The sequence below is a fragment of the Haliotis cracherodii genome, unplaced genomic scaffold (genome assembly GCF_022045235.1).
Source record: "Haliotis cracherodii isolate W230 unplaced genomic scaffold, xgHalCrac1.p SCAF_11, whole genome shotgun sequence".
Classification (NCBI taxonomy): Eukaryota; Metazoa; Mollusca; class Gastropoda; order Lepetellida; family Haliotidae; genus Haliotis; species Haliotis cracherodii.
In genome coordinates this window covers 28,875,966-28,903,937 of record NW_027266266.1, presented here as the reverse complement: position 1 = coordinate 28,903,937, position 27,972 = coordinate 28,875,966, and the positions used below count along the sequence as shown (strand labels likewise).

General features: G+C 40.5%; 1 protein-coding gene across 1 annotated transcript in view; it reads left to right on the top strand.

Annotated features, from left to right (window-relative positions):
• LOC139456398 (calcium/calmodulin-dependent protein kinase kinase 1-like) overlaps nucleotides 1-27,972 on the top strand; it is a 160,170-nt gene that overhangs the window by 14,232 nt on the left and 117,966 nt on the right. The window contains exon 2 of the mRNA XM_071238091.1: nucleotides 3,725-3,830. Coding sequence (XP_071094192.1) covers nucleotides 3,821-3,830 — 10 coding nt within the window. The 5' untranslated portion in view covers nucleotides 3,725-3,820. The remainder of the gene's footprint in view (nucleotides 1-3,724; nucleotides 3,831-27,972) is intronic.

The window sequence follows — 27,972 nt, the reverse complement described above, 5'->3', positions numbered from 1 at the left end:
GTTCATAATTACCACGTATTCACATGGGTATGCAGTCCATTACTGGATCACTGGGATGGTCACTGGATCACGGGAATTGTCACTCCACCCAACATCAGTCGTCAACAGATCCTCACTGGGGGCTCCATTGTTGTAGCCATTATATGTGCATATGTGTCCCAGATAACATAATGACACAGGCTAGGGTGTGAGGTCTTATTATTTATTCTGTCGTGATAAACCGACACCCTGGAACAATGAATACAATAATAAACATACAATTATATCTAGTACATCAAAACCGAAGCAGATTAAATAATAATCTACCACACTTATAAGCTATACATGATATATCATTTACAACATTTCACAATTACAAGCTTAGACGCGTAAGTTTAATGGATTTACACATTTAATATAAATATGGTACAATAAATATTATATTATGTTACAATGCAAGCAATATATAAGTATACATATATATATACCCGGTGAATCCCACTGGGGTGTATTTGGGTGGTCACAATTCCTTGTAAATAGATTAAATCCCTCGTGAAAACCTGTTCATGATATAAAATACATCATGAAGGTATGTTTATCTACACACATGAACATAACATGTAAACTATTATCAACTTATTAATACACAATACAAGTTACAGAATACACAAATGTCCTAGATTAACACAGACACACATATAGTGAAATGAAATATATCTAGTATACATACACTCACCATGCACACACTAATACTAGTAAGTGTGACATGTTTCAATATGATTAAGGATCTATATAGACATTTATTAAACTTAAGTGATTTGCATAATTATACTGGCATGAAATACAATTATAACTTTTAACTACTAACCTTTATATAAGTATATCCTTTCTTCCAGTCCAGTGCACAGTGAAGTAGTAATGCCAAGTGCAGGGTGAAAACAAAGGGGTTTGAAAGTGGGACACAGAGATTTAAAACTAGCCAATCCAGAGGACGCCTGGGCTTACACTCTGATTGACCACCAAGCAGTTGACTGACCCACTAAGTAAAACATGACATTAGAATAGGGCTTTAATGATAATACTTGACTAATAACTACTTAAGTATGCAGCCTGAAATGAGAAATACAATAAATAATTCTTGATTACTGCAATATCTGAAATATACAAAATACCATTATTGACAACATACATAGTAAATTAAAAGCTAATTAATAAAACATGATTGATATATACACAACTACTATCTACCACATTCACTATTGAACCACAACTTCAAACAGGAGCACCTGTTTGTCAAGCAGCCTTTTTCTGCATTGGCACATTGGCACAAACACTCTGTGCTCTCACAGTTTCCCGTACAGATAATGTTGTTACAGGAACATCTGCAGGTTTCAGTCCAGAATATCTTACAAACTCTTGCTTGTCGCCCACTTATTGTTCCATTTTGAGGTCCTATTCTGTGCATTGCATTGTCTATGTCCATGACTACGCCAATTACGCATTGGGCAAATGGCCAGCCCAATGCACGCAATGGGCAGTTGCACAGATTGGGTTAACATACTTCAAGTCATTTGACTCAGAGGCGTCAGTGGTGTAGGGAATGTCAGTACTGGGATAATCAAATGTTGGACTATTGTCAAGTTTTCCGAAAAATCAAAGTTTTCTGCCAACAGTTAGTCATAAATACACCAGTGATTGTGATTGTTCCAATATCAAAAGATGCAATGGTTAGGCCAACGGGAGGCCTCATAAACTACTCTTAGATGTAACATCATGAACATTATTATGTCATTTAAATGTCCTCGTAGTGAAATAGTTTTTATGTCGGGATCTCAATCAGTGGAAACATGCTGGCAAGCTTGTCAAAGACAGGGTATTTTACCAGCTGGACAAAATTAGTGAGTCGCAAGCAGGATATTGAAAAGGATATATCACAATAGATAACATTTTCATTTTACAAACTATTATTCAACACTACTTTTCCAAAAAAAAGCGAGGTAAGTTTTATGCGCTTTTTGTCGACTTCAAAAAAGCTTTTGACTTTAACAGATCTAAATTATGGTTTGTATTAAACAACAGGGGAGTTTCACCCAAGATGTTAAATGCACTTGAATCTATCTATAGTTGTGTGAAGGGATGTGTTAAATCAAATAACATATTATCTGAAAGTTTTGATTTTCCTTCAGGCCTTAGGCAAGGTTGCGGGTTGAGCCCCTTATTTTCTATTTTTATAAATGAGCTTGCTGAACAAATAGAATCTTCATGTGCGCCAGGGGTGCAGCTACAGGTATTTTCGTTGTTATTTGCATATGATATGGTCCCTTTTGCAGGTACTGTCTTAGGGCTACAAAAACAAATTCATGTTTTAAGTTGTATTTGTGATAAATACCACTTGTCTGTTAACTTAGCTAAAACTAAAATCGTTATTTTAAAAAAAAGGGAAATTTATCCAGAGTCGAAAAGTGGTATTTTAATGAGCACCAGCTTGAATGTATTTCATGTTACAAGTACTTGGGATTATTATTCTCTAGATCACAACTGTGGTCTGCTTATGTTAAAAGTGCATCAAATCAGGCAAAAACGGTTCCGTGTTGAATTTTTAAATCATTATATATGTTAAATCCATTACCTCATGATCTAATTTTTAAAATTTTTTATTCCAAAATCAGCCCAATTCTATGGTATGGGTCTGAAGTTTGGGGTGTTCATAATTACGAAGAAATAGAAGTTGTACAAATGTTTGCCTGTAAGAGATTTTTATGCGTTAAGCAGTCATCCGCAAACCACGTTGTTAGAGGAGAATGCAGAAGATACCCAATGTACATATTTGCATTTAAACGTGTTGTTAAGTATTGGTGGAAAATAATTAATATGCCTGAATCACATTTGGTAAAGAAATGTTATAACTTATTATTGTTAGACTGTAGTAATGGTAAAACTAACTTGGCATCAAAAGTAAAACACATCCTATTCTCTACTGGTTTTGGTTACATATGGGACCAACAATTTATAAGTAATATCTCCAGCTTTCTGTCGGAATTTATACTCAGACTAAAATCATCTTATGAACAAAATTGGTGCACAGCTCTTTCATCAAGCTCAAAACCAACTCTTTACAGTTTATTCAAAACAAATTTCGGCTTAGAAACATATTTAAAAGAATTATCAATTTTTAAATATAGACATGCCCTTGCGCAATTTTGAAACTTTTGCCACCAGCTCCGAATTGAGACTGGGAGGTATGAAAAAGAGTTAAAATCTTAAAGGGTGTGTCTGGTTTGCAGTCAAAATCAAATTGGAGATGATTTATGTACATTTAAGACGAAAATATATACCCATAAAGTTTTACCTGTACCCCTCCATACATACGTTTAATATTTTAATGGCATCAAATAATGTATGAATCATATAAACATATTCATTTACAAAGCAGTGAAACTAAGTCTTGTGTAAATCACCTAAAATTTACTTTTGTATTATAATGTTTTTCTCTCAGTGTATGCTCTGTGATGTATAATGGGCCTGTGGCCTACAATACCAAATGAATAAAGACTATACCAGCTGGAAAATATGAATGGAATTCTCCATACCAGGGTGGCAAGAAATGCAATAGTACACATTGTATCAATGGCAATCTGTTAATATCTTTGGCTATGTAACCACAAATAATGCCCCAATCCCTGCTACTTCTAAAAAGCTTGAATGCACATACAATATATTTATATATGTCTCTTTATTGTTGCAGTTTGACCAGCTATGAGGGGAGACAACTCTGTGGGCCATACTGCTGTCCATGACTGCATTGTGACAAGCTCCTGACACTGCAGCTCACTCGCCTGCCATGGGAATAGGTAAATTGGGGAGCAGGGCTTGGGGTACACACAATTCAAGATTGCTTTTAATCCACTCTCACCACACAGCCTGATGACACATGACACTTCTACTAGTTCTGGATGAAAACATTCTAGCAACAGACACAGCTACAAATGTAATTTGTTGCATCAGTGAAAAGCAGTCCTGATCCCACAGCCTGACATGCTGATTACATAAAGGAACAGCGGTCCTGATCCCACAGCCTGACATGCTGATTACATAAAGGAACAGTGGTCCTGATCCCACAGCCTGACATGCTGATTACATAAAGGAACAGTGGTCCTGATCCCACAGCCTGACATGCTGATTACATAAAGGAACAGCAGTCCTGATCCCACAGCCTGACATGCTGATTACATAAAGGAACAGTGGTCCTGATCCCAAAGCCTGACATGCTGATTACATAAAGGAACAGCGGTCCTGATCCCACAGCCTGACATGCTGATTACATAAAGGAACAGCGGTCCTGATCCCACAGCCTGACATGCTAATTACATCAATGGTCATGATCCCACAGCCTGACATGCTGATTAGATCAGTGGTCCTGATCCCACAGCCTGACATACTGATTACACCAGTGGTCCTGATCCCACAGCCTGACATGCTGATTACATCAGTGGTCCTGATCCCACAGCCTGACATGCTAATGACATCAGTGGTCCTGATCCCACAGCCTGACATGCTAATTACATAAGTGGTCCAGATCCCACAGCTTGACATTCTGATTACATAAGTGGTCCTCATCCCACAGCCTGACATGCTGATTACATAAATGGTCCTGATCCCACAGCCTGACATGCTAACTACATAAGTGGTCCTGATCCCACAGCCTGACATGCTATTTACATCAGTGGTCCTGATCCCACAGCCTGACATGTTGATTACATCAGTGGTCCTGATCCCACAGCCTGACATGCTGATTACATAAGTGGTCCTGATCCCACAGCCTGACATTCTGATTACATAAGTGGTCCTGATCCCACAGCCTGACATGCTAATTACATAAGTGGTCCTGATCCCACAGCCTGAGATGTTGATTACATAAGTGGTCCTGATCCCACAGCCTGACATGCTGATTACATAAGTGGTCCTGATCCCACAGCCTGACATGCTGATTACATCAGTGGTCCTGAACCCACAGCCTGACATTCTGATTACATCAGTGAAGAGCGGTCCTGATCCCACAGCCTGACATTCTAATTACATCAGCAGTCCTGATCCCACAGCCTGACATGCTGATTACATAAGTGGTCCTGATCCCACAGCCTGACATACTGATTACATAAGTGGTCCTGATCCCACAGCCTGACATGCTGATTACATGAATGGTCCTGATCCCACAGCCTGATCAACTGATTACATGTGGTCCTAACCCCAAAGCCTGACATGCTGACTACATAAGTGGTCCTGATCCCACAGCCTGACATGCTGATTACATCAGTGGTCCTGATCCCACAGCCTGACATGCTGATTACATAAGTGGTCCTGATCCCACAGCCTGACATACTGATTACATCAGTGGTCCTGACCCCAAAGCCTGACATGCTGACTACATAAGTGGTCCTGATCCCACAGCCTGACACACTGATTACATCAGTGGTCCTGACCCCAAAGCCTGACATGCTGATTACATAAGTGGTCCTGATCCCAGAGCCTGACATGCTGACTACATCAGCGGTCCTGATCCCACAGCCTGACATGCTGACTACATAAGTGGTCCTGATCCCACAGCCTGACATGCTGATTACATAGGTGGTCCTGATCCCACAGCCTGACATGCTGATTACATAAGTGGTCCTGATCCCACAGCCTGACATGCTGACTACATCGGTGGTCCTGATCCCACAGCCTGACATGCTGACTACATCAGTGGTCCTGATCCCACAGCCTGACATGCTGATTACATAAGTGGTCCTGATCCCACAGCCTGACATGCTGATTACATCAGTGGTCCTGATCCCACAGCCTGACATACTAATTACACCAGTGGTCCTGATCCCACAGCCTGACATGCTGACTACATAAATGGTCCAGATCCCACAGCCTGACATTCTGATTACATAAGTGGTCCTGATCCCACAGCCTGACATGCTGACTACGTCAGTGAAGAGCGGTCCTGATCCCACCCTGCTTGACACTTGACATTAAGGGCCAAGGAATGAAAGAAGCCAGTGTATCTGGACAGAAATTGATGGATACTGGCTGGATGAAATGGTAATGTGACTGTTGACCTCCTTCCGCCTTATAGGCAGCTTTAGTTGTATGATACCCAGGGATTTGAGAATGCAATTCAAGTTCACACAATGATCCATTGACCAGAGTAATAATGTAGCACATGTGTAGGCATGAAATTTGGTGTTGTTGAAATGTAATCATCATCATTACAATCACATCACTCTGCATAACTTCTGTTTACATATTTTACTTGCCTTTGTGGATGTACAAAAAAATATTTCACTCATGGAGAAAGAGAATCCCCAGTACCTCATGCTTTTCATAAGAGTTGACACAATTGATGATCCAGTGGTGAGGATCTGTGACTGATTGTTTGTGATTTACCCTATTGGTGTGGATTGTTTCTCATGCTTTCATTCACTGGCTTTCATGGTCGAGACTTGGTTATTTGCAGACATGAGATAGCTGGAATATTGCTGACTGTGATCTGAGGCAACATTCACTCACACGTTCATAACACACACATGTGGTCAGGGAAGTACATAGTAACCAAACTGCCTGAGTAGATGTACATTAACACTGCTTCATCTGCTGTGGACTTGATGGAACTAGGGAGATTTAACTGTCTTGTCGCATGCAGTAATTATAGGAAGACGCTCATCTGTTTGGCCAGGGTGCAGAGTACAACCAGAGGCTGTGGAGTGTGATGGACATCCAGATGTAATTGCAGCTCAGACAGTTTAACAGTCAGCTCATTGTCAAAGCCTCCGTTGAGCAGAGCTTTGTAATACTGACCAGTCATTGGGAAAGAGATAGAAGTTGGTCCTACCGTAAATCATACTGGTATAACAGACTCCATTCACATGATCCACGAGATTGATTATCAGTGATGCAGGGAGTGCACTGCAGTGTACAGTATGCTAATTGCTATCCCTTGTTTTGTGCTAATGGATACAAGCCCATTTTCAGATGATGTCTTTTGTCAATTGATCCTTTGGGCTCTGCTCCCCATTCACTTTAGTTACTGACCTTGCTGCCTTTGGATTCTCCTTCACTGTTGCAGATGTGTGTATTTTGTCAAGGAGCACTGACATATTTGTGTAGCAGGGTTGTTGGGCAGGCGTGACTTGTCAAGGAACAATGTCATATTTGTGTAGCAGGGTTGTTGGGCAGGCGTGACTTGTCAAGGAACAATGTCATATTTGTGTAGCAGGGTTGTTGGGCAGGCGTGACTTGTCAAGGAACAATGTCATATTTGTGTAGCAGGGTTGTTGGGCAGGCGTGACTTGTCATGGAACAATGTCATATTTGTGTAGCAGGGTTGTTGGGCAGGCGTGACTTGTCAAGAAACAATGGTATATTTGTGTAGCAGGGTTGTTGGGTGGGCGTGACTTGTCAAGGAACAATGGCATATTTGTGTAGCAGGGTTGTTGGGCAGGCGTGACTTGTCATGGAACAATGTCATATTTGTGTAGCAGGGTTGTTGGGCAGGCGTGACTTGTCAAGGAACAATGGCATATTTGTGTAGCAGGGTTGTTGGGGCGTGACTTGTCAAGGAACAATGGCATATTTGTGTAGCGGGGTAGGTAGATGGATGTGGCTTGTCAAGGAACAATGGCATATTTGTGTAGCAGGTAGGTAGTTGGGTGTGGCTTGTCAAGGAACAATGGCATATTTGTGTAGCGGGGTAGGTAGATGGATGTGGCTTGTCAAGGAACATTGTCATATTTGTGTAGCGGGGTAGGTAGATGGATGTGGCTTGTCAAGGAACAATGGCATATTTGTGTAGCGGGGTAGGTAGATGGATGTGGCTTGTTAAGGAACAATGGCATATTTGTGTAGCGGGGTAGGTAGATGGATGTGGCTTGTCAAGGAACAATGGCATATTTGTGTAGCGGGGTAGGTAGATGGATGTGGCTTGTCAAGGAACAATGTCATATTTGTGTAGCAGTGTTGTTGGGCGGGCGTGACTTGTCAAGGAACAATGTCATATTTGTGTAGCAGGGTTGTTGGGCAGGCGTGACTTGTCAAGGAATAATGGCATATTTGTGTAGCAGTGTTGTTGGGCGGGCGTGACTTGTCAAGGAACAATGGCATATTTGTGTAGCAGGGTTGTTCGGCAGGCGTGACTTGTCAAGGAATAATGGCATATTTGTGTAGCAGGGTTGTTGGGCAGGTGTGACTTGTCAAGGAACAATGGCATATTTGTGTAGCAGGGTTGTTGGGCGGGTGTGACTTGTCAAGGAACAATGTCATATTTGTGTAGCAGGGTTGTTGGGTGGGCGTGACTTGTCAAGGAACAATGGCATATTTGTGTAGCAGGGTTGTTGGGCGGGCGTGACTTGTCAAGGAAAAATGTCATATTTGTGTAGCAGGGTTGTTGGGTGGGCGTGACTTGTCAAGGAACAATGTCATATTTGTGTAGCAGGGTTGTTGGGCGGGCGTGACTTGTCAAGGAACAATGGCATATTTGTGTAGCAGGGTAGTTGGGTGGGTGTGGCTTGTCAAAGAGGAATGACATGTTTGTGAAGCAGTGTAGGTGGGTGGGTGTGGCTTGTCAAAGAGGAATGACATGTTCGTGTAGCAGGGTAGGTGGGTGGGTGTGGCTTGTCAAAGAGGAATGACATGTTTGTGTAGCAGGGTAGGGTGGTGGGCGTGGCCGGTCAAAGAGGAATGACATGTTTGTGTAGCAGGGTAGTTTGGTGGGTGTGGCTTGTCACGGAAGAATGACATGTTTGTGTAGCAGGGTAGTTGGGTGGGTGTGGCTTGTTAAGGAGATGTGCCATATTTGTGTAGCAGGGTAGGTGGGTGGGTGTGGCTTGTCAAAGAGGAATGACATGTTTTTGTAGCAGGGTTGGTGGGTGGGTGTGGCTTGTCAAAGAGGAATGACATGTTTGTGTAGCAGGGTAGGTGGGTGAGGGTGGCTTGTCAAAGAGGAATGACATGTTTGTGTAGCAGGGTAGTTGGGTGGGTGTGGCTTGTCAAAGAAGAAGGACATGTTTGTGTAGCAGGGTAGTTTGAGGGGTGTGGCTTGTCACGGAAGAATGACATGTTTGTGTAGCAGGGTAGTTGGGTGGGTGTGGCTTGTTAAGGAGATGTGCCATATTTGTGTAGCAGGGTAGGTGGGTGGGTGTGGCTTGTCAATGAGATGTGTCATATTTGTGTAGCAGGGTAGGTGGGTGGGTGTGGCTTGTCAAAGAGGAATGACATGTTTTTGTAGCAGGGTTGGTGGGTGGGTGTGGCTTGTCAAAGAGGAATGACATGTTTGTGTAGCAGGTGGGTGGGTGTGGCTTGTCAAAGAGGAATGACATGTTTGTGTAGCAGGGTAGTTGGGTGGGTGTGGCTTGTCAAAGAAGAATGACATGTTTGTGTAGCAGGGTAGGTGGGTGGGTGTGGCTTGTCAAAGAAGAATGACATGTTTGTGTAGCAGGGTAGTTGGGTGGGTGTGTCGTTGGTGTTTGTGTTTGCCTCCAGAGGAAATTAAGAGTCCTTGAGAATTTGTGTAACACACAGAACATGTCAGTTGATATGTCAAAGACCAAAGTTGTTGTATTTAAAAATGGTGGTTGTTTATCATGTTTCTAAAAGTGGTTTTATAAAGGGAAAAGGGTTGACTCAACTGGTCTAAAACTCTTGATAAGATTGCCCTGCAGTCGAAAAGGGTTTGGATAACTATCCTGAGAGGTATACATTCGCTACAACCTTTTTCATCAGATTTCTACTTCCAAATTTTCGATACGAAGATCGTGCCAGTGCTTCTGTATGGTGCCGAGGTCTGGGGGTTTGAAAATGTTGTAAAATTTGGAAACTGTGCAGTTATTTGCATTAAATAATGCTGTATTGGGAGAGTGTGGCAGATACCCAAATCGTGTATATGCTTTAACCAGATGTTTGAAATAGTGGCTGAACATACCAAGGATCCCAGACTTCCGTTTACCAAGAAAGTACTACAATATGTTGTGCCTGTATGATGAACATGGTCGAGTCATTTGGGTAACTAAATTAAGCAATTGTCTCAGAGATGTGTGGATGTTACAAATGTATGGAAACAGAAAGGTTTTTCCAAATATGTTTCAACAACGTTTAAAAGACAATTAGCAGATCTGGCATAGCGAACTTCTTGCAAGTTCAAAAATGTCATATTATGCTTGTTTTAAAACTGAAATGTGAACCTTATTGGTCATTCTCAAATTTGCAAAATATGAAAACAACCCTCACTAGATTCAGACTTAGTTGTCATACTTTGGAAATTGAGAATGGACGGCATTATAAAATTCCAAGAAATTTAAGAAAATGCAAACTTTGTAAATTAGACTGTGTTGAAACTGAGTACCACTTCCAGCTAATTTGTCAAGTTACGGCAACTATATCTCAAAGCAAAGTACTATTGTCATCCAAAAGTTCGTAAATTTAATATGCTTCTGTCATCATCAGATACATATATTATTACAAATCTTGCAACATATCTATGTTATGCAAATGAAGTAAGAAATGCAAGGCTGAATGTTTAAAACCCGTCTGTACTCAACTTTTGTACACAAAGGTCTGTGGCCTATATGTATTGGAAAAAAATGATTGATTGACCGTTGACAGTCAACAACATAATTCAGGCAGGGTGGCTATAGATCCAGACTCTGATCTTGCTTTGATCGCCAGTGGTGTAGAGGACACCGTGGCTGTCAGCATGTTACGACCGGATTACGCCTTTGCTAAACTGCAGCAGCTGAGTTGTCACCCCACAGAATTTGTTGGTATACAGTCCCCAGCCCCTATTTTCAAAGCACAGCCTTGACCGCCTGGCACGAGAACCATTCTTTGTCGAGCAAAGGATACTCATACACTTTCCAAGACGGGGCACAAGCTGCTGTTGCCTCACATCAAACAGACGACCTGCTCAATTACCAACTATTGACAGTCTTGTCAAGTCACCTTCTACAAGCAGGAACGTCTCTATGGTGAAGTTCAAGGTGATGTAGAGCGTAAATTGCCTAAAGATGGACAATGGAGCGTACATAAATAAATTGGTTTGCTGCGGGTGTCCATCACGTTATGCCTCCTCTCCGCGATTCAGTTTAGGGTTTTGCCAGAGGATACTCTGATGGAGATACGACTGGACCATGTGTGCCTCGTTCACTCAGCGCTAGAGCATTTTGAAAATGCCAGTGGGTCTTCTCTAGGCACAGATGTGGATGTCTAGTCAGAACCTGTTCACCCAGGGACAATGCCTCTGATCTCAGGTCTGCTCCCAGATATTTGAGCCCATCAAGAAGTCTGTGCTGACAGAGCCCAACACAGCTCTAGTGATGTTTAATCGGAAGCTACACCAGATTATCAACGAGGTGTGTCAAAACAAACTGGAACCATTCCAGATGTTTACCATCAACCTTGCTGTATTATCTTCCTTGAGATCCGGGACCGCCTCTGTGGTCTAGTGGTAGAGCGTCCGCCCGGAGAGCGGAAGGTCCGGGGTTCAACCCCTGGCCACGTCATACCAAAAGACGTTAAAAGATGGTACTTGTTGTTACCCTGTCTGGCGCTCGGCATTAAAGGGCTAAAACAAAGACTGGTCGGCTCAGAGTCAGTATACTGTGTCTGAGTGGGGTATCCATGATAAAATGCGGCATGATAACTCAGTGAGCTAGCACTATTCATCGGCATCAGTCAGGATTAGTACAAGCAACCACACACACACACACGTGCATGCACGTCGCTATATAAGCGCATTAATCTTGGACGTGACGTTAAACCCAATTTCACCTCACCTCACCTCCTTGAGATGCTCTCAAGAGGAGACATATCGCTTCGGGACGAGATTCTTTTCCATGCCCCTCATAGCTAATTCGTCCGGCCCTCTCCCCTCAGACAACATCAACAGCATCAACACCATCGAGGGGAGAGGGCACCGGTTTCGACTTAGTAGCGGCAACTCAACTATCAACCATGCCTATTTCACCTGGTTTTGTCCAGTTGGGAACAGTGGTGGGATGGCTTCAAGATATTTCGCCGAAAAACTGGAAGCTTGTCATGTCCAACTGCTGGATTCTTGTCGTGGTTCCATCAGTGTCCAGCACTTGTATCCCACCCTCCAGGTCGTCAATTTCATCTGGAGTCAAGGTGAAGACTCTGTATAAGGCAACTCTGCTTCATGTGTTGAAGAAGATTTAGTTTTCAGCTTGCCATGGCAACAGCAGCTAGAGTGTCAGAGCTACATACCATCAACTTCTCTACCCTTACTCACGCACCAAAGTGGAGTAGAATCACTCTGATATCACAACTAGAGTTCATTGCCAAGAATCAGTCTGTGGTGAGAGGTCTGCTAGAACATCAGTACAACTCCATCCCTGCATACATGTCACTGTGGACCATCCTAACAGACACTGTGTCCAGTGCAAACACTGAAATAATGTCTCAGCTACACAAGAACATTGTCGACACAGGAAATGACTTATCATCTCCTGCAGGCCTATTGTTGAAAGGGATTTTACCATGGCAACCATTGCTGGCTGTTTGAAAACCACCATCAAGGAAAATTGCTGTCTGCAGAACTATCCCGCCTATCTGGAGTAACTGTCAACTAATTCCATCTCTGTGAAGCATGACCTTGCTCACTGTCAGTGGAGGTACCATAATATGTTTGCAAATTTCTACCTGCATGAGATATATGCAGATCTGGAGGGATTATTCTCCCTGGGCCCCTCAGTGGCTTCCCAGTAATCAGACGCCGTTTTCTACTGAGACAAAAGGCAGGGCAGGGGAGTGGAGGATTCTAGTTTTGCAACCTATAAGGTCAGTTGACCCTTTGATCATTGTGTCAGCCTAGGGTTGGACAGATCTTATGTAAACAACTGGTCTGCACTAGAATATCTGGAGGTGATCTATAGTTCAATGGAAATGACGACACCATAACAGGTCATCAGCACTGGATGTGACGTCATTAGAACCGAAGAGATCAACACAGACGAGAAGTGATGTCATATGAATGGCAATATAATGGTATTTCAAGTATTTCAAGGTATTGTGCATTTTCTTAAAGTTTCTATGTGTTCATAGATCTCATTGACTGTCAGCATTCATGGATTACTAAATGGTAGATGCCACCAAACCCTCTGGGGAATTCTGACTATGATGTCATGGACATTGAGTGTTCTAAAGGAAATATCAAACAACATAGTTATCATTGTGTATAATTCTAGGAATACCACCTCTAATACATCAGGAAGTCGTCCCTCCCACATTTAGTGGATGTAGGTTATTGGAAAGAAATGATGTGTGTTTCGCTATGCGCATGGGCTGAGGCATTTGACATAATATGTGGTATTCTTACTCGGCCTCAGTCCCCGAACTATACTATTTTCCCCTTGACCCAATCGTAACTGCAATGCTATGGTCCTGAATGAAGCAAGTCTAGATTTCCAAAAACGGTCTGAATCTCCCAATTCACTGGGGTTCAGCTGAAATGTTGTTTGTCTCTATCCAGGCCTCGAAAAATCCACTTGTCCGCTCGTATTGACGAGTGGTAATTGATGTCGGGCAAGCTAAAATTATCAAATACTTGTCCTGACGGACGAGCAGATACTTACAGCAGTTTAATTTATATTGGTTTTGATGTGTGATATATTGACACAGAAATCACGGCCATTCAGCCAATCGATATTTATGTCGCGTATAGCATTAAAAATTAGGCTGAGGTTTGTCTCTTGATGTATCTTTGCGCAGGCTTTGCGCTGAAACCAGTCTTTATTTATTGATATAAGCGGCCGGTTGCTAACTAAACCAAAATGGCGGATATGAGAAAGTTTTTCTCATCGGAAGGTCATGCCGACAAAAAGTTGACTACACAGGCGGAGAAACGAAAACTTAGTAAAAAACAATACGATACACAAAAGCGAAACGTGTTGTACAACCTGCATGGTTGAATGAATTTGAATGGGCAAAATTTGACGATGATGACAGCGAGTTGTATTCCACTGTCTGTCGAAAATACCCCAAACTATCTGATCCCAAATGTGGACTAGTAACTGGTTTACATCATAATTTCAGAAAAGAAACTTTGAAATTTCACGCTAAAATTAGGAAGCACATTCAGTGCTGTGAACATGATAAAAAAATTGACAAACCCCAGACTGCGCAGTTTGCCAAGTCAATGCAAAAAGTTGACGAAAGAAAAAACAGTGAAGTTTATGAAAAGCTTTTAACAACAGCCTACTATGTTGCAATAGAAGGGGAACCATTTTCAAAATGTCCAAGTTTTTGTCAGTTGCAGTCTAAGAATAGTGTAATACTTGGTACAAATTATTTGCATGATCATGCTTGCAAGGCATTCACCCAATCTATAGCAGATGTGTTGAAGAAAAAACTGCTCAGGATTTGGAAAAAAACAGGTTTGTCAGTATTTTAGCAGATGGTTCAACAGACAAACGTATCACTGAACAAGAAGTGGTATATGTTAGGTACTTGAGTGAAGATGGTCAGGTGAAAACAAACCTGGCTGATATTGTTGATCTGGACCATGGTCATGCAAAGGGAGTCAAAGCTGGAATTCTTCATGGACTGAATGCTGTAGGTCTAACTGGAGAAAGTTTGTCACAGAAATTCCTTGGTATAAACACGGATGGTGCTAATGTTAATCTTGGAAAGAAAGGAGGGGTAGTGAAACTGATTATTGATAAGTTAAAGGAGAATCACAATGCAGAATCCTGTGAAAATTACATTGTTGTTGTGCACTGTATTGCCCACAACTTGGAGCTGGTAGTTTGTGACACAAAGAAGGAATCTAAATACCTGAAAACTTTTGAAGATGTTGTGAAAGGAATCTTTAAACTTTATTACTACTCTCCTAAAAGGAGAAGGGAATTGTATGCTGTTGCTAAAAATTTGGATAAAGAGTTAAAACACTATTGAGGAGTGAAAGAGGTGAGATGGGTTTCAAGCCAAAACAGAGCACTCAAATCTTTACTGGATAACTATGAAGTTACCATAATGCACCTCGGAGAAATTGCATCTTGGCGGGATGATTCTTCTGCAAAAGCCAGAAATTACCTTGCAGAAATGAAAAGTGAAAGATTTCCTGAAATGCTGCATTTTATGATAGACTTTACTGATCTTGTGAGTGAAGTATCCAAAGTGTTCCAATTACAGAAGACACTCATTTCATCAAACACTTTGGTGGGGAACCACATTCTTTATTCAATGTGTTTGATTTCAAAATGTGGCCAAATTATGAAACAGAAGCAGAGAAATTTAGAAAGTATGGAGATTCAAAGATTCAGAGGCTTGTTGAAATATACAGTCCCCTCCTTACAGATGAAGAGAAGACCAGTGCATTTGATGAATGGCTTGACCTCAAGATGCATATGAAAGATTTGAATGACAGACCAGTGGTTGATGCTTTTGAAAGTGTTTTGGCCAACTACAAGTCACAAAGCAACATGACACACATCTTGCCTCTAGTATCAATCATGCTAACAATTTCACCAAGTACAGCTGAATGTGAAAGAGGATTCAGTCGGATTAATATGCTGAAAACCAATCTGAGAACATGTATGACTCAGGGTTCCTTGAGTAAATTGATGCATATTAGCATTGATGGTCCCTCTCTGGATAAATTCAATCCTCAAAAGTCTATCCTACACTGGATGCAGAGTGGAAAAGGTACCAGGCATGTTAGCGGACACAGATGTCCAGGACCAAGAGTCAAGTCATCAACCATTACATCATGCTCTACAGAATCATCTCCAGGAGTCTCCTCTTCCACAATCACCCTGACAGAGAGACAGGCTGATGTGAAACTTTTGCTCGGAAGTTTAGGGTCTACAGTACTGTTTATTGTAACTCCCCTGCAGCTTCATTTAATCTATTAATATCACACTGACAGTGACAGACTGATGTGTCTTTCATCATAACTTAACTGTTCAAAATAACTTAACTTATTATTCCTTAATTTATTCAATATTGTCTTACTGTGGAAATAAAAACACAAAATAAATCTAGAAACAATTTATTTACTTTGTTTTCAGTGGTTACATGGTACATGATACATGATATTGTCTGTTCAGCATTGAGCAATAGGGCAAGTGAAACTTTGGCAGGATGAATACAAAATAAAAAGTACTTGCCCTGCAGGACAAGTAGGGTTGTAAATTTTTTTCGAGCCCTGCTATCACAATTATATAATTCTAGAGATTAAGCAGTAGTCTAGTGGTATCCCTGTCAACTGATTAGGATGGTTGACGGGGAAGAGGACATCCATTGAAAATCTGTAGACTTTTTAGTGTGACTTGAACCATATTGCAAGAATATTGGCTATGATGTAATAGAGGTAGAATTCTTAGAATTATACACAGTGATAACTATCGTTTGATTTTGACAAACAACAGTTATTTCTTTTAATATGGTAATGAACATTGAACAATAAGTAAAGTTATGTTCAAATTAAAATTAGATTTACCAATATATCAACAATACCATGCTTGAATCTAAAATTACAGTATGTTTGTATGATGTTTCAATATAATGTACAGTTCAAGTTTGATTTTATCTATTTGTCTCATGTTAGACTTGTACTTGTCACATCAGCAACATACTCCAGCTTCAGGGTTTCCCCTGACGCAGAATTCTTGCGTATATGACTCTCAATTAAGGAAAAATATGTCCAGAAATAAATGACTGCATCATGACTGACGCAATTTCAAAATATCTGTGTTGTTGTTTACCAGCTTTGGAATGAAAATATTACAACTACTCACCTGAACTTAATTTATAAACATTTTCTGAAGACAATATATGCAAACATCTTAAAATTTACGTCTAGTTTTTAATTAATCGTCGTTTCAAAATATATTTATGCATCAAAGTGAACGTAACTCTCACACTCCATGTGGCTTCGATGACAGCACGTGATGTAAACAAAGGAAAATTCCGCAAATGGACAAGGTTTTTCATGTTTCGGCATATTTTCTCACTAAAAGTTAACCATGACATATGTTTATCTAGATGTGTAGACTCGTAAAAAATGAAACAGAAGAAAATTTTATCATTGTTACGGTGAATAGTGTGATTTGGCACGGTTACAGTATGTGGTTAAGCAGAACCTATGGAACGGGGTAAACAGAAGTTGTAAGTATCGGAGGGACACATGTTTTTGCCGAAATTTATTGAATGAAATTTTAAATAAAATTAATAAAATAGATGACAAACATAAGGTCAGATATACAGAGAACACATTTTTATTACCAGATAGTGTAACAACAGGATTAACTTGCGTAATTCAATTCGGATTTGTTATGCTATTTCCGATGACGGATCATGACAGCCTGAAATAAGACTGAAGAAAAGTCTGTGCGTATTATACACGAGAGATATTTTTTTCAGGATTTAATAGCCCATAATTAGGGGTGTGTATTATACACGAGTGTGTATTATACACGAATAAATATGGTATATACAAAATGTAAAGCTTTGGGCGTGTTTGTTGTTGCTAATAAATTGAATTCAACTCGAAAATATTACGAGTGTTCACAAGTCTTCAGTTCAACTTCACTGTTGATAGATAATACAAGATAACGAGATAAAAGATGTAAATGAGCTAGTGGTATTAGATTATAATCTGACATGAAATGTATTTTAATATCCATCTATGATTAAAAATTATGTGTCACAGTTGCGACTGATGTTATTTATTCATCCTGTATTAGTGTCACTGTAAATTGTTTCATGAGCTGTGAAGTAATTAAAGATTGTGAAAAGATAAAACCAACAAACTTTGTTTTTCATTCATATATCCTTTATTTCTCTGTAGTACAATCAGTCTCCTCCTATTAGTAAGACAGCCCAGTTGTGAGACACCTTAAAACAACAATGTCATACCTGGTTGCACAAGTTAATCAGGTAATTAACCCCTATCATGATAATGGACTTGTCTTATTATATAGACAAAAGAAATGACTCAAGATGCTTGATACCCTCTTTTACTTTATTTCATTCAATATTTTAATTCATCCATCCCTTAAATACATTGTTTTAACATATTCTCCACTTAGAGTTCAGTGAAAGTTAATATCACAGTTCATATCACAGTTCACATCGAGGGTGTCACACTGACACAACCTTAATCCATCTTCAGAAGTTTGCCAACAGCATCCACGAACTGGGGTAGTGTCTTGACACCCTGGGATAGCTGATCCTTCAGTCTGGAAAGTCGACTGTCAATCTCCTTGTGCACACGCTTTCTTGCTGGTGGGGGGTGGTCAGGTAGCCTTGTGGTTAAAGGGTTCGCTCGTCACGCTGAAGACCCGACATGGGTACTATGTTTAAGCCCATTTCTGGTGTCCCCCGCCGTGATATTGCTGGAATATTGCTAAAAACGGTGTAAAACCAAACTCACTCACTCACTCACTCATTCTTGCTGGTGGAGCTGCACCTAGGTCTAACTGAGATAGCTTGGTCTTCTCAGATTTCTCAGTCTTCTTGATGATCTCGATGACCCTGTAGAGATTAGGATGACGATGATTCAGTGATGCATTGGGGCAACTGTGGAAACCTTCCAGGTTGTTGTTGGTCCTTGGGCCGAATGTCTGGTGATGGTTCCAAAGCAAAAGAGGGAATCTGGCTCCATAATCCACCCTGTTTGTGACTATGTAGTCGTTGGATTCGTCAGCATTCGGTACATCGGGAGACTGGTTCATGGAGTCAATCCATGCATCCTGAACCTGTTGAAGAGGCAGCAGAGGCAAGGCAGCAGCTCGTCGGATCCACTGTTCCTCAAGGGGGTTATTTCTGTATCCAACAGCAAGACCTTAACCGTCGGAAAAAAGCAGGAACCGCTCACCATCATGGGTCTCTCTCCAGGGTGCTGCAATGTCGACTTCAGCTCTGGTTTTAGGGAGTTTCGGGATCATGTGACTGCGGTGTTTGTACATGGCGCTGCCGACCTACCTGAAGTAGGGAAATATAGCTGCAGCCTCCGGATCATGTCTCAAGACCTCGTCGTTGTAGAGGGCTGGCATAGGAGTGGTTGGTTCTTCTCTTGCTCTCTTCCTTAAGCTGCCAAGGAACTGGATTCTGCTGGTGTCTTCTGGTGGGTGGTTGTGTACAGTGAAACTTTTTGAGTAAGCTCCTACTAGCTCCTAACTCATTTATTTCCTGAGAATTTTCAAACAGAATTACTGGCCTACTCTTATTAATTAATCCGCTAATCATGGGCTGTGACCATTGTTAAGTTGGTAGACTGGCTGTGTTTGTTTAATTAATCTCACCTTCTCCACTGTCTTACAATGGGTGTCTCACTAATGGGATGTCTTACTATTGGGATGTAACCATACAATCAGCTGAGAACATTAATTAGCACTTGTTAACTTAAACTAGAGACATATAATATTTAAAAGATACTGAACTTTAAGTGTAACATTAACAGTGAACACTTTAAATTTCATTAATCATACAATAAAACATTTAACGCTCAAAAAATATTTTGGACTCCCAAAAATTCATAGGCTGAGTCAAGGTGACTCTCAGATATTGGAGTCTAGGTGGAACCCTGCCAGCTTGTAAGGATTGTAACCATGGAAACACAATACACTATTTAAGTTGGTAAATTTATTGCCTTGGTTTCAGATATGACTGTTTCAATATTCATTTCTATCTGTACTGTGTCATGTAATGAATACCGTTTGTATGAACCTTGACATTTGAATTAACTGTAGATAACTAATTTGATGAAGGCTCACATTCCAATCTGTGCCACACAAAATTGATTTTTGTTATTGTATGACGATTTTCAGTGGAGAGCCTGCATATATTGCCTGCAGCTTGAAGCTGTGAGTGAGAGTTAGTAGGATGTAACTTGTGATTGATGATGTTCTCCCCTCCCTAGACAGCAGGATGGCATCCGACATGTTAAAGGTCTATCGGGAACACACCTTAATAGTAACAGGGGGAGCTGATGTAGGCAGTTCAGCCCGGTATCTGGAGAGCATGGAACTCTGTGTGTCTTCTGAACTTCACAAGTATAGGCTCCCTAATCACGTCAGTTGTTAGGCATTATTATTGATGAAAACTTGAAAAAAACATGCAGATGAGCATAGCTTATGGGCCAGTGTGCAATTTTTCTCATAAAACCGACACGGGGAATTGTGTTATTTTTTTCATGACATTTTAATACAATTGAATGTTTTCAACTATTACACACAGATAAAACAGTATACTTCAGTGTGAAAGACTGAGTTTTCTGAAGTTGAGAAAAGTGATATTTTCACTGCAGTGAACATAACACTTGATATTTCACAGCAATGAACATAACACTTTGACAGAAGTATTTTCATGCAAGAGTTACCTTCCCTTACATTGTCTCCCTTTGTAGTAAGTGTCTGCCCCGTAAACAAACTGTTGACTTCCTTTTTACTTTAGTTCCACATTGTCAAGGCAAAATAATGACAAATGGTCATTCATGGAGTTAATATCGCTTCATGCATTTGTTATTTTCATGAAAATGTTTTGTTATAAACTGTAAATTTCTCATTTAACTCGTCAATCAAGATTGGTCATTCATCGGTCTCGCAGCTTTCAAGAATATTTTTTTGATTTTGTATAAACAATTTTAGTTACCTCAAATATTTTGTATTGCATTTGTTTATATTTTTTTTAAATATTTGGCAAACTCTGAACTACATTTTGAGCAATTACAAGGATTCGGTGAAACCTCCGTGCATGTTAGGTTGGGAGAAATTACGTTTCAAGGTTTTGCATTTATAATGATAAAAGTTATATTTCTGGGAGACAACTACACAAAAAGTATATATAATACAGAAGATACTACATGTGTCGAGTTTCTCTCATCTCCAGGGGGATGTGGGGTGAGGAGATATCACCTTTCCTCCGTCACTCAATGAGAGAAACATGATATATCACTAGACACATGAAATATCCTGTATATCCAGGAGTAGTGTTAGCGAGGTTTGACTGAGTTAATCCAGGTTATAATACTTAACTGGGCTGTCATTCAGACTGAAAAACTGATATTCGGCTTGCATGATGGCCAGCAATGGTGTCGATTACAGAATTCCAGTCTGTTTTTAGACATGGCTGCCACAGCAATCGTAATGGAAACTCATAAAATATTAACACTACACATCTTCTGTAACCACAATATTTATGAAGATTTTGTATATATGATACCATGCAAAGATGCCATTAAAATTATAAACAGAATTTGATACAATTTTGAAAATGCTAAAAAAAACCTTTTTTCCCAAACTACACATCTATGCATTTTCATGTTATAATTTAGGAGATATGGTGTGTGTGTTTTTGTAAAGATGATGTCAGAGATCGAATGTGAGAGAACAATCTTAGATCTAACATCAATGAAACAAAACCTTTTACAATATTAAACAAGGTCATTGACAGTCTTAATAGCATTTCTCATTATGGTATGCTTTCTTAAACACTGGAATCAATTGTGTTGTGTGTTTGGGATGTTCTCATGATAATGAAGGTGTGGTTTATCTTTGGTCCTGTGCATGATCAGTGATTCAGTAAACAGTGCCCCATATCATTACCTTGCTGGTTGTTTTGTACAAAGACTAATTAAATTAATTAATCTGCAAGTTTTATTGTACCACAAATAAATCTCTCCAACTTCTAATTCTTATTCTGCTTTTTTAAAACTCAGAAATACGTCTGTGTTTCTTAAATTAGCATTTGGCCTGACTGTAGTTTTTTACAGTGTGACAGATGACCATTTAATATCCACCAATCTGTGAACACACAATGGAAGACACCTCAAGTGATGGACTGACTTCATTATTTGAAGTACCAGTGAATACAGATCACAGTATGTTTGGAAAATACCGGTATATTGCTGGTTTCAAAATCAGTCATACTTTCATAATGTTGGCAAAGTTAACATGAGTGACAAGTCGAGTTGAAATCATGAAATTGAGAAATTAGCAACTGATTCCTGTGATAACAAAAGCAAAACTATTCATGACCAGCTTCCTGCATATAATCATGATAATGTGTCTGTTAATGTGTGTTGTGATTGTAGCAGGACGTGGAGTTATCCCACAGATGACATCCTTACCTTGTCAGCTTGCTGACGGGGTTAACCTCTTTGGTCATGTGGACAAGGCGTCCGACCTCGGTTCAGAAGGTCCGTGGTTCGAATCCCATCACGGGACTCGGACATTTTATGGCCGCTACATTGGCGCCCAAAGTGGGGCTGAGCACGTTCATATCAAATTTGAGCAAAATAAGCCTCAGTACCCTACTATGCGGCCCGGGACGTGCCTTCTGTTGACGGGGGGAGTATGTAGCAGGGCGTGGAGTCATCCCACAGATGACATCCTTACCTTGTCAGCTTGCTGATGGGGTTAACCTCTTTGGTCATGTGGACAAGGCGTCCGACCTCTGATCAGAAGGTCCGTGGTTCGAATCCCATCACGGGACTCGGAAATTTTATGGCCGCTACATTGGCGCCCAAAGTGGGGCTGAGCACGTTCATATCAAATTTGAGCAAAATAAGCCTCAGTACCCTACTATGCAGCCCGGGACGTGCCTTCTGTTGACGGGGGGAGTATGTAGCAGGGCGTGGAGTCATCCCACAGATGACATCCTTACCTTGTCAGCTTGCTGATGGGGTTAACCTCTTTGGTCATGTGGACAAGGCGTCCGACCTCTGATCAGAAGGTCCGTGGTTCGAATCCCATCACGGGACTCGGACATTTTATGGCCGCTACATTGGCGCCCAAAGTGGGGCTGAGCACGTTCATATCAAATTTGAGCAAAATAAGCCTCAGTACCCTACTATGCGGCCCGGGACGTGCCTTCTGTTGACGGGGGGAGTATGTAGCAGGGCGTGGAGTCATCCCACAGATGACATCCTTACCTTGTCAGCTTGCTGATGGGGTTAACCTCTTTGGTCATGTGGACAAGGCGTCCGACCTCTGATCAGAAGGTCCGTGGTTCGAATCCCATCACGGGACTCGGAAATTTTATGGCCGCTACATGATCATAGGAACAACCAAGAAAATGGCTGAAGATTATTGTTGACAAAATTGTGGGTCATTTTTATTTAGGATTCATCGCTATCACTTATCAGTGCTAATCTGTTGAGTACTGGCTTCCATATTGTCCATTGCAAGTTGCTAATCACCTGTCAGGACTAGTTAACTGTTGGCTTCCCTTGTTAAATTGCCACCTTTGTTATCTTATTACTTTTGTTGTTCTCACAGGTACTCTGCTTTATAGCATTAATTCACCTGATGAGTGAGAAACGTGTTCCTCATAATACAGAAGTTGATTTACATAAATTCTCTTCCTTATATGTATCACTTCTAAATGCCATTCAAAGACTTCTTTTTTATTCGGATTCAAACCTTATCACAGATAAAAGAATGCATGCAACATATTGTATGTATCACAATACATGAATCATTATTGCTGTAAATTTGCAGTAGGAAAGTCAAGCCAGTACTAACTGGCAGAGACAGAATGGTTTCGGAAACAAGGCCCAACACACCTGACACATTGCACATGGTCAAGGCAATTCCTCTATGCATGTGGGTAATGGGTCATTCTTGATTTTGGACACTTCAGTGAAATGTCGCCAATGTCTGAGCCATAAGTATTGTTGATCTCATTATACACGGTAACATGCCTCGTCTGCAATGGGATGAAAGCCTGATAGCTACTGGCATGCTTCAAACGGGTAGAACTCGGCAAAAGGTAGCCAATATGTTCAATGTGTCTCAGTCTGTGATTTGCAGGTTTCTGCGGACACAAATGTTTAATGATTGACCGCTCAATGAACCCTGAGTCAACAACATAGGTACAAAGTCTATCAATGAAAAAACAGACTTTAATAAATTGAGCCAGTTACTGACCAGGCGATTAATAATTGTCTGCATGGGTCTGTAATGATACCAAGACCATATACTGGTGTCAGTAGTTGTGCCACTTTTGCACCATGCTGGTCCACGTTTTGTCTTTCAAGATGATTACGCTCCTGCCCAGCGTTCACATAACTGACTACCTCCAGCAGCAGCACCAGAATGCATGAGTCCTGACTTTTTACACTCAGAGCACAGATGGGACATGATCAAGATCGAGACGTGTACACAGACGTCAAAGGCCTAACTGGACCAGGCGCTGCAAGAGGAGTGGACAAGACTCCCCCCCCATCAGATTTGTCATTTGGGGATTGATTTAGGTCATGCCACGCGGTATAAACAAATGTTTGACTATGTTGGAGCATGAACCATTACTGATCTAATCCAACGTTCATTTTTTAACTTGACACCCCTGTCGTCTTTTTTGTTTTACTGCACCCTCATTACATCAACATGTTCTGTTCATTGTCATGCTACACTTTGTCCATTACCATCACTCGATATGTCTTTGTATTTCTGTAATGATCGGTTCTTTTCCAATATGCCTATTGTTTTTGGAGAGCATATGATTTGTGTGGCGTCAGGCAGTAAGCAAACACTTACCTTTTTGTGATAATTGTGTGTGTAGCAGGTGTCTGGTAGGGCAGGACATGCTTACACTTGTCGTGGACAACTGGTGTCATCACTGATTTTCAGTGATCCTTACATATAATTTTCATCACTATTTTGCTTTTTGTGCCCAATTGAATCTTTTTCGGGAGATAATCAAGACTGATTATACTCTGGCATTGACATGCCTGAAGTAATATTTTTGCTTGGGAAAGAAAGTCACAACTCAATGTCTGCATGTGTAATATGCACCTGCTTCTACTCTGCTGCATTTTCCGAAAGAAATATATCTTATACATAAGGCATTGCCTTGAAGACTTTCGGGATTAGTACTGGGCACTACAAAAATGACATGCAGATTGTTCTAGAATTTGGTCAGGGGATGCCAATTGGAGCAGGGTACTTAACATACGGGGAAATATGGTTGTTATACTAACAATAAATTACTCATCTTTTTCAGGAGTGCTTATTTTAGTCTCATGCACTTTATAGAGTAGCGGCCAACCCTTAAAAAGAGTCTTATTTATGGAGTAACCCCTCCCCACAGAAGGACAAAGCACAACGACATTTTCCTTCACAAGATGTCATTTATGCTTTAGAAAACGATGGTTTTGCTGATTTCTTTTGGTGGCAGACATGTTTTTTTTTGTGGTAAAATGCACATTTGTGTGTCAAAATTAAGTAAATCAAATAAATCAGTTAGCATATTGCAATGCTCATTTTATGAACAAAATCAGGGTGGTGACTTAGGAAACCTACAATAGAATAAATAAACAATTAGCGTAATTGTTAAAGTGGAGTGTTCGGCCAAAATGTGTCACAAACAGGAAAAAATCACTCAATTTTCATTTTCAAATTATTACAAAACTAAAGATAATGTAACCTCCATATTGACAATCATGTCGTGTGATATCTCAAAATGTGCCTGAATGCTTTAGGAGCTTACAAAAAATTCCGCAATCAATGTAGGTATAATATAATGTATGAAAATTTAGTAAATGTGATACCAGCACCCAACCCCCCCGACAACACTAACATTCTTTTCACCAATCTGTTTCATTTCAACACATGAATCGTTTAAGCATCTTACATATATGAGTTTCAGAAATTTGATTTATCCAATATGTGGACAAATTGGCCTCAAAGATGGCCGCCAATACAGGAAAGTGACAATATTTTGTCTTCACTTCTGAATGTATGAGAAATTTAAATGTCAAAATTTAGGTTTCATCCAGGAGCTCCATCTATCGTGTTATTGTCATATATAAGATAATTATCGCCTATGTTAAGTACTATACTTGCTAATCATATTGACTTAGTTTGAAGTGTCAATGTGAAGCACTTATATGTAACTTCAATATTGTCAGTAACTCATTACCAAATCCATTATTTTACTCCAATACAGTAAGATACATTTGTCTCTGCCACCACTGCCACTGTCACTCAAGCCCTCATGTCCATATGACATACGATCTGTCACTGCAGATGAGATGAGTGGAACATTGGTGGAACATTGTAGCTGCCTTGTCAAAGTTAAAACACACAAAGATTTGTTCCTTTCAGGGACATAAATCCAAAATATATTTACAGCTAGGTATGTTTAAAACCTATTTTATACCATAACACCTTATTACAGTCTATAAATGTGGTACCATCTTATAGACACAACCCTTGAAATTCAGTATTGCAGCAGATACACGGTAACAGAACAAAATATTTTCAAAAAAGTTATGAAACATCAACACCAGAGAACAACCAGTATAGATTGTCCACCAATACAGATTTCATTGGGAGTAACTGCAAAATAGCCATGAAAATTATATGAATAGATCAGTGAAAATCTGTGAAAAAGGTAAACATGTCCTGCCCCACCTGTAACACATGCCACTCACACAATTTGCATGAACAGTAAGCATGGTATGTTGCCTTCCATGCGACGGTTGTCTTTAAAGAAACCGGTATGTTGATTTGTAATTACGTCTGCCGTGTACAAGTGCAGAAGGGTGTTTGGAACACAGCATGGCTTCATAGCCACAATGTTGTTTTTATGCCATGAAAAAGATATTTCTCGGTTATATCTCGATCATATTCATTTGTTGTTACTTTTGACTACATTTGACAGTCTAGTCAAACCGAAATGTACTCAAAGCTCAAACAACTTAACTAAGGCAGGTAAACAAATAGAGTTCATTTGGATCCCTGCCCACGTGGGAATCTTTGGAAATGAAAATGCAGATAAAGCATCAAAATTATCCCTTAAACTCCCAGAAATAAGATTAAACTTACCCAGCTCAAAATCAGAAATCAAGTGTCACTAAACAAAAAATCAACAAAAAATGGCAAAATATATACCAAAACTCAAATAGCCAAATGAGGAAAGTACTCAAAAAAAAACCGAACTAAACCAAAAATACTACATCCATCCCCAAAAAACCAGGCCACACCAAAGTAAATAAACACCGTAAAATAGCTAATCTAAACACAACAGGAAACTGCCCACATTGCAAACAACAAGCAACACCAGAACACGTACTCATTCACTGCACACACTACCAAACACACCGAACAACACTACAGACCATCCTAAATCTTAAAACCGCACTTACATTAGAGTCAATCCTAAATACACAAAATAAATTAGAAAAATTCAAAGCCTTAGGCATATACCTAATTAAACAGGACTAATTAGTTTTGCATTTAAACCCAAATAAAATATTGAAACCACAACCACCCAACACACACAGCTCCCTTAGTTCGTCCTCCACCCACACTTGGCATTCATTCCAAATCTCAAAATTTCAAAATTACTATATAAGCAACCCCTAAAGCCCCCCTCCTGGGTTGCACAAACTCCCTTTTTCGGAAACACATTAAATGGCCTGGCCAGGCCCGTGTGCGACATACGCTTGCAGTCGGTAAGTAAGTAAGTAAGTAAGTAAGTAAGTAAGTAGGTAGGTAGGTAGGTAGGTAGGTAGGTAGGTAGGTAGGTAGGTAGGTAGGTAGGTAAGTAGGTAAGTAAGTAAGTAAGTAAGTAAGTAAGTAAGTAAGTAAGTAAGTAAGTAAGTGTCTACACCGGGTCGCTTGGACACTCGACCAGATGTGTCCTCCCAAGCTTGCTATCTTACTACTCGCCTTGAGAGACCTCTCTAAGTCACTGCCTAGGGAGCTTGTCTTCATCCTGGAGCCCTTGCTGGCCTACCGGGTTGGGGACTACTCCCTCAAGACTTCCTACAGGACCAGCACTTCCACCCTCTCCATCCTCTTTGACTTAGGTCAAAGGAAAGCTCTGGCTTAGCCCAAGCCTCAGGTGGAACGTACTCCAGCCCCAACCCTTTCTGCACCCTTCCCGGTGCAGAAGACCAGGCCACCTATGAAGAAGAAGTCCCCTCCAGTCTCCGACATGGAGATAGAGGAGACCCTTCCTTCCATCCCCCCGCCCCCAGTAGCAGCG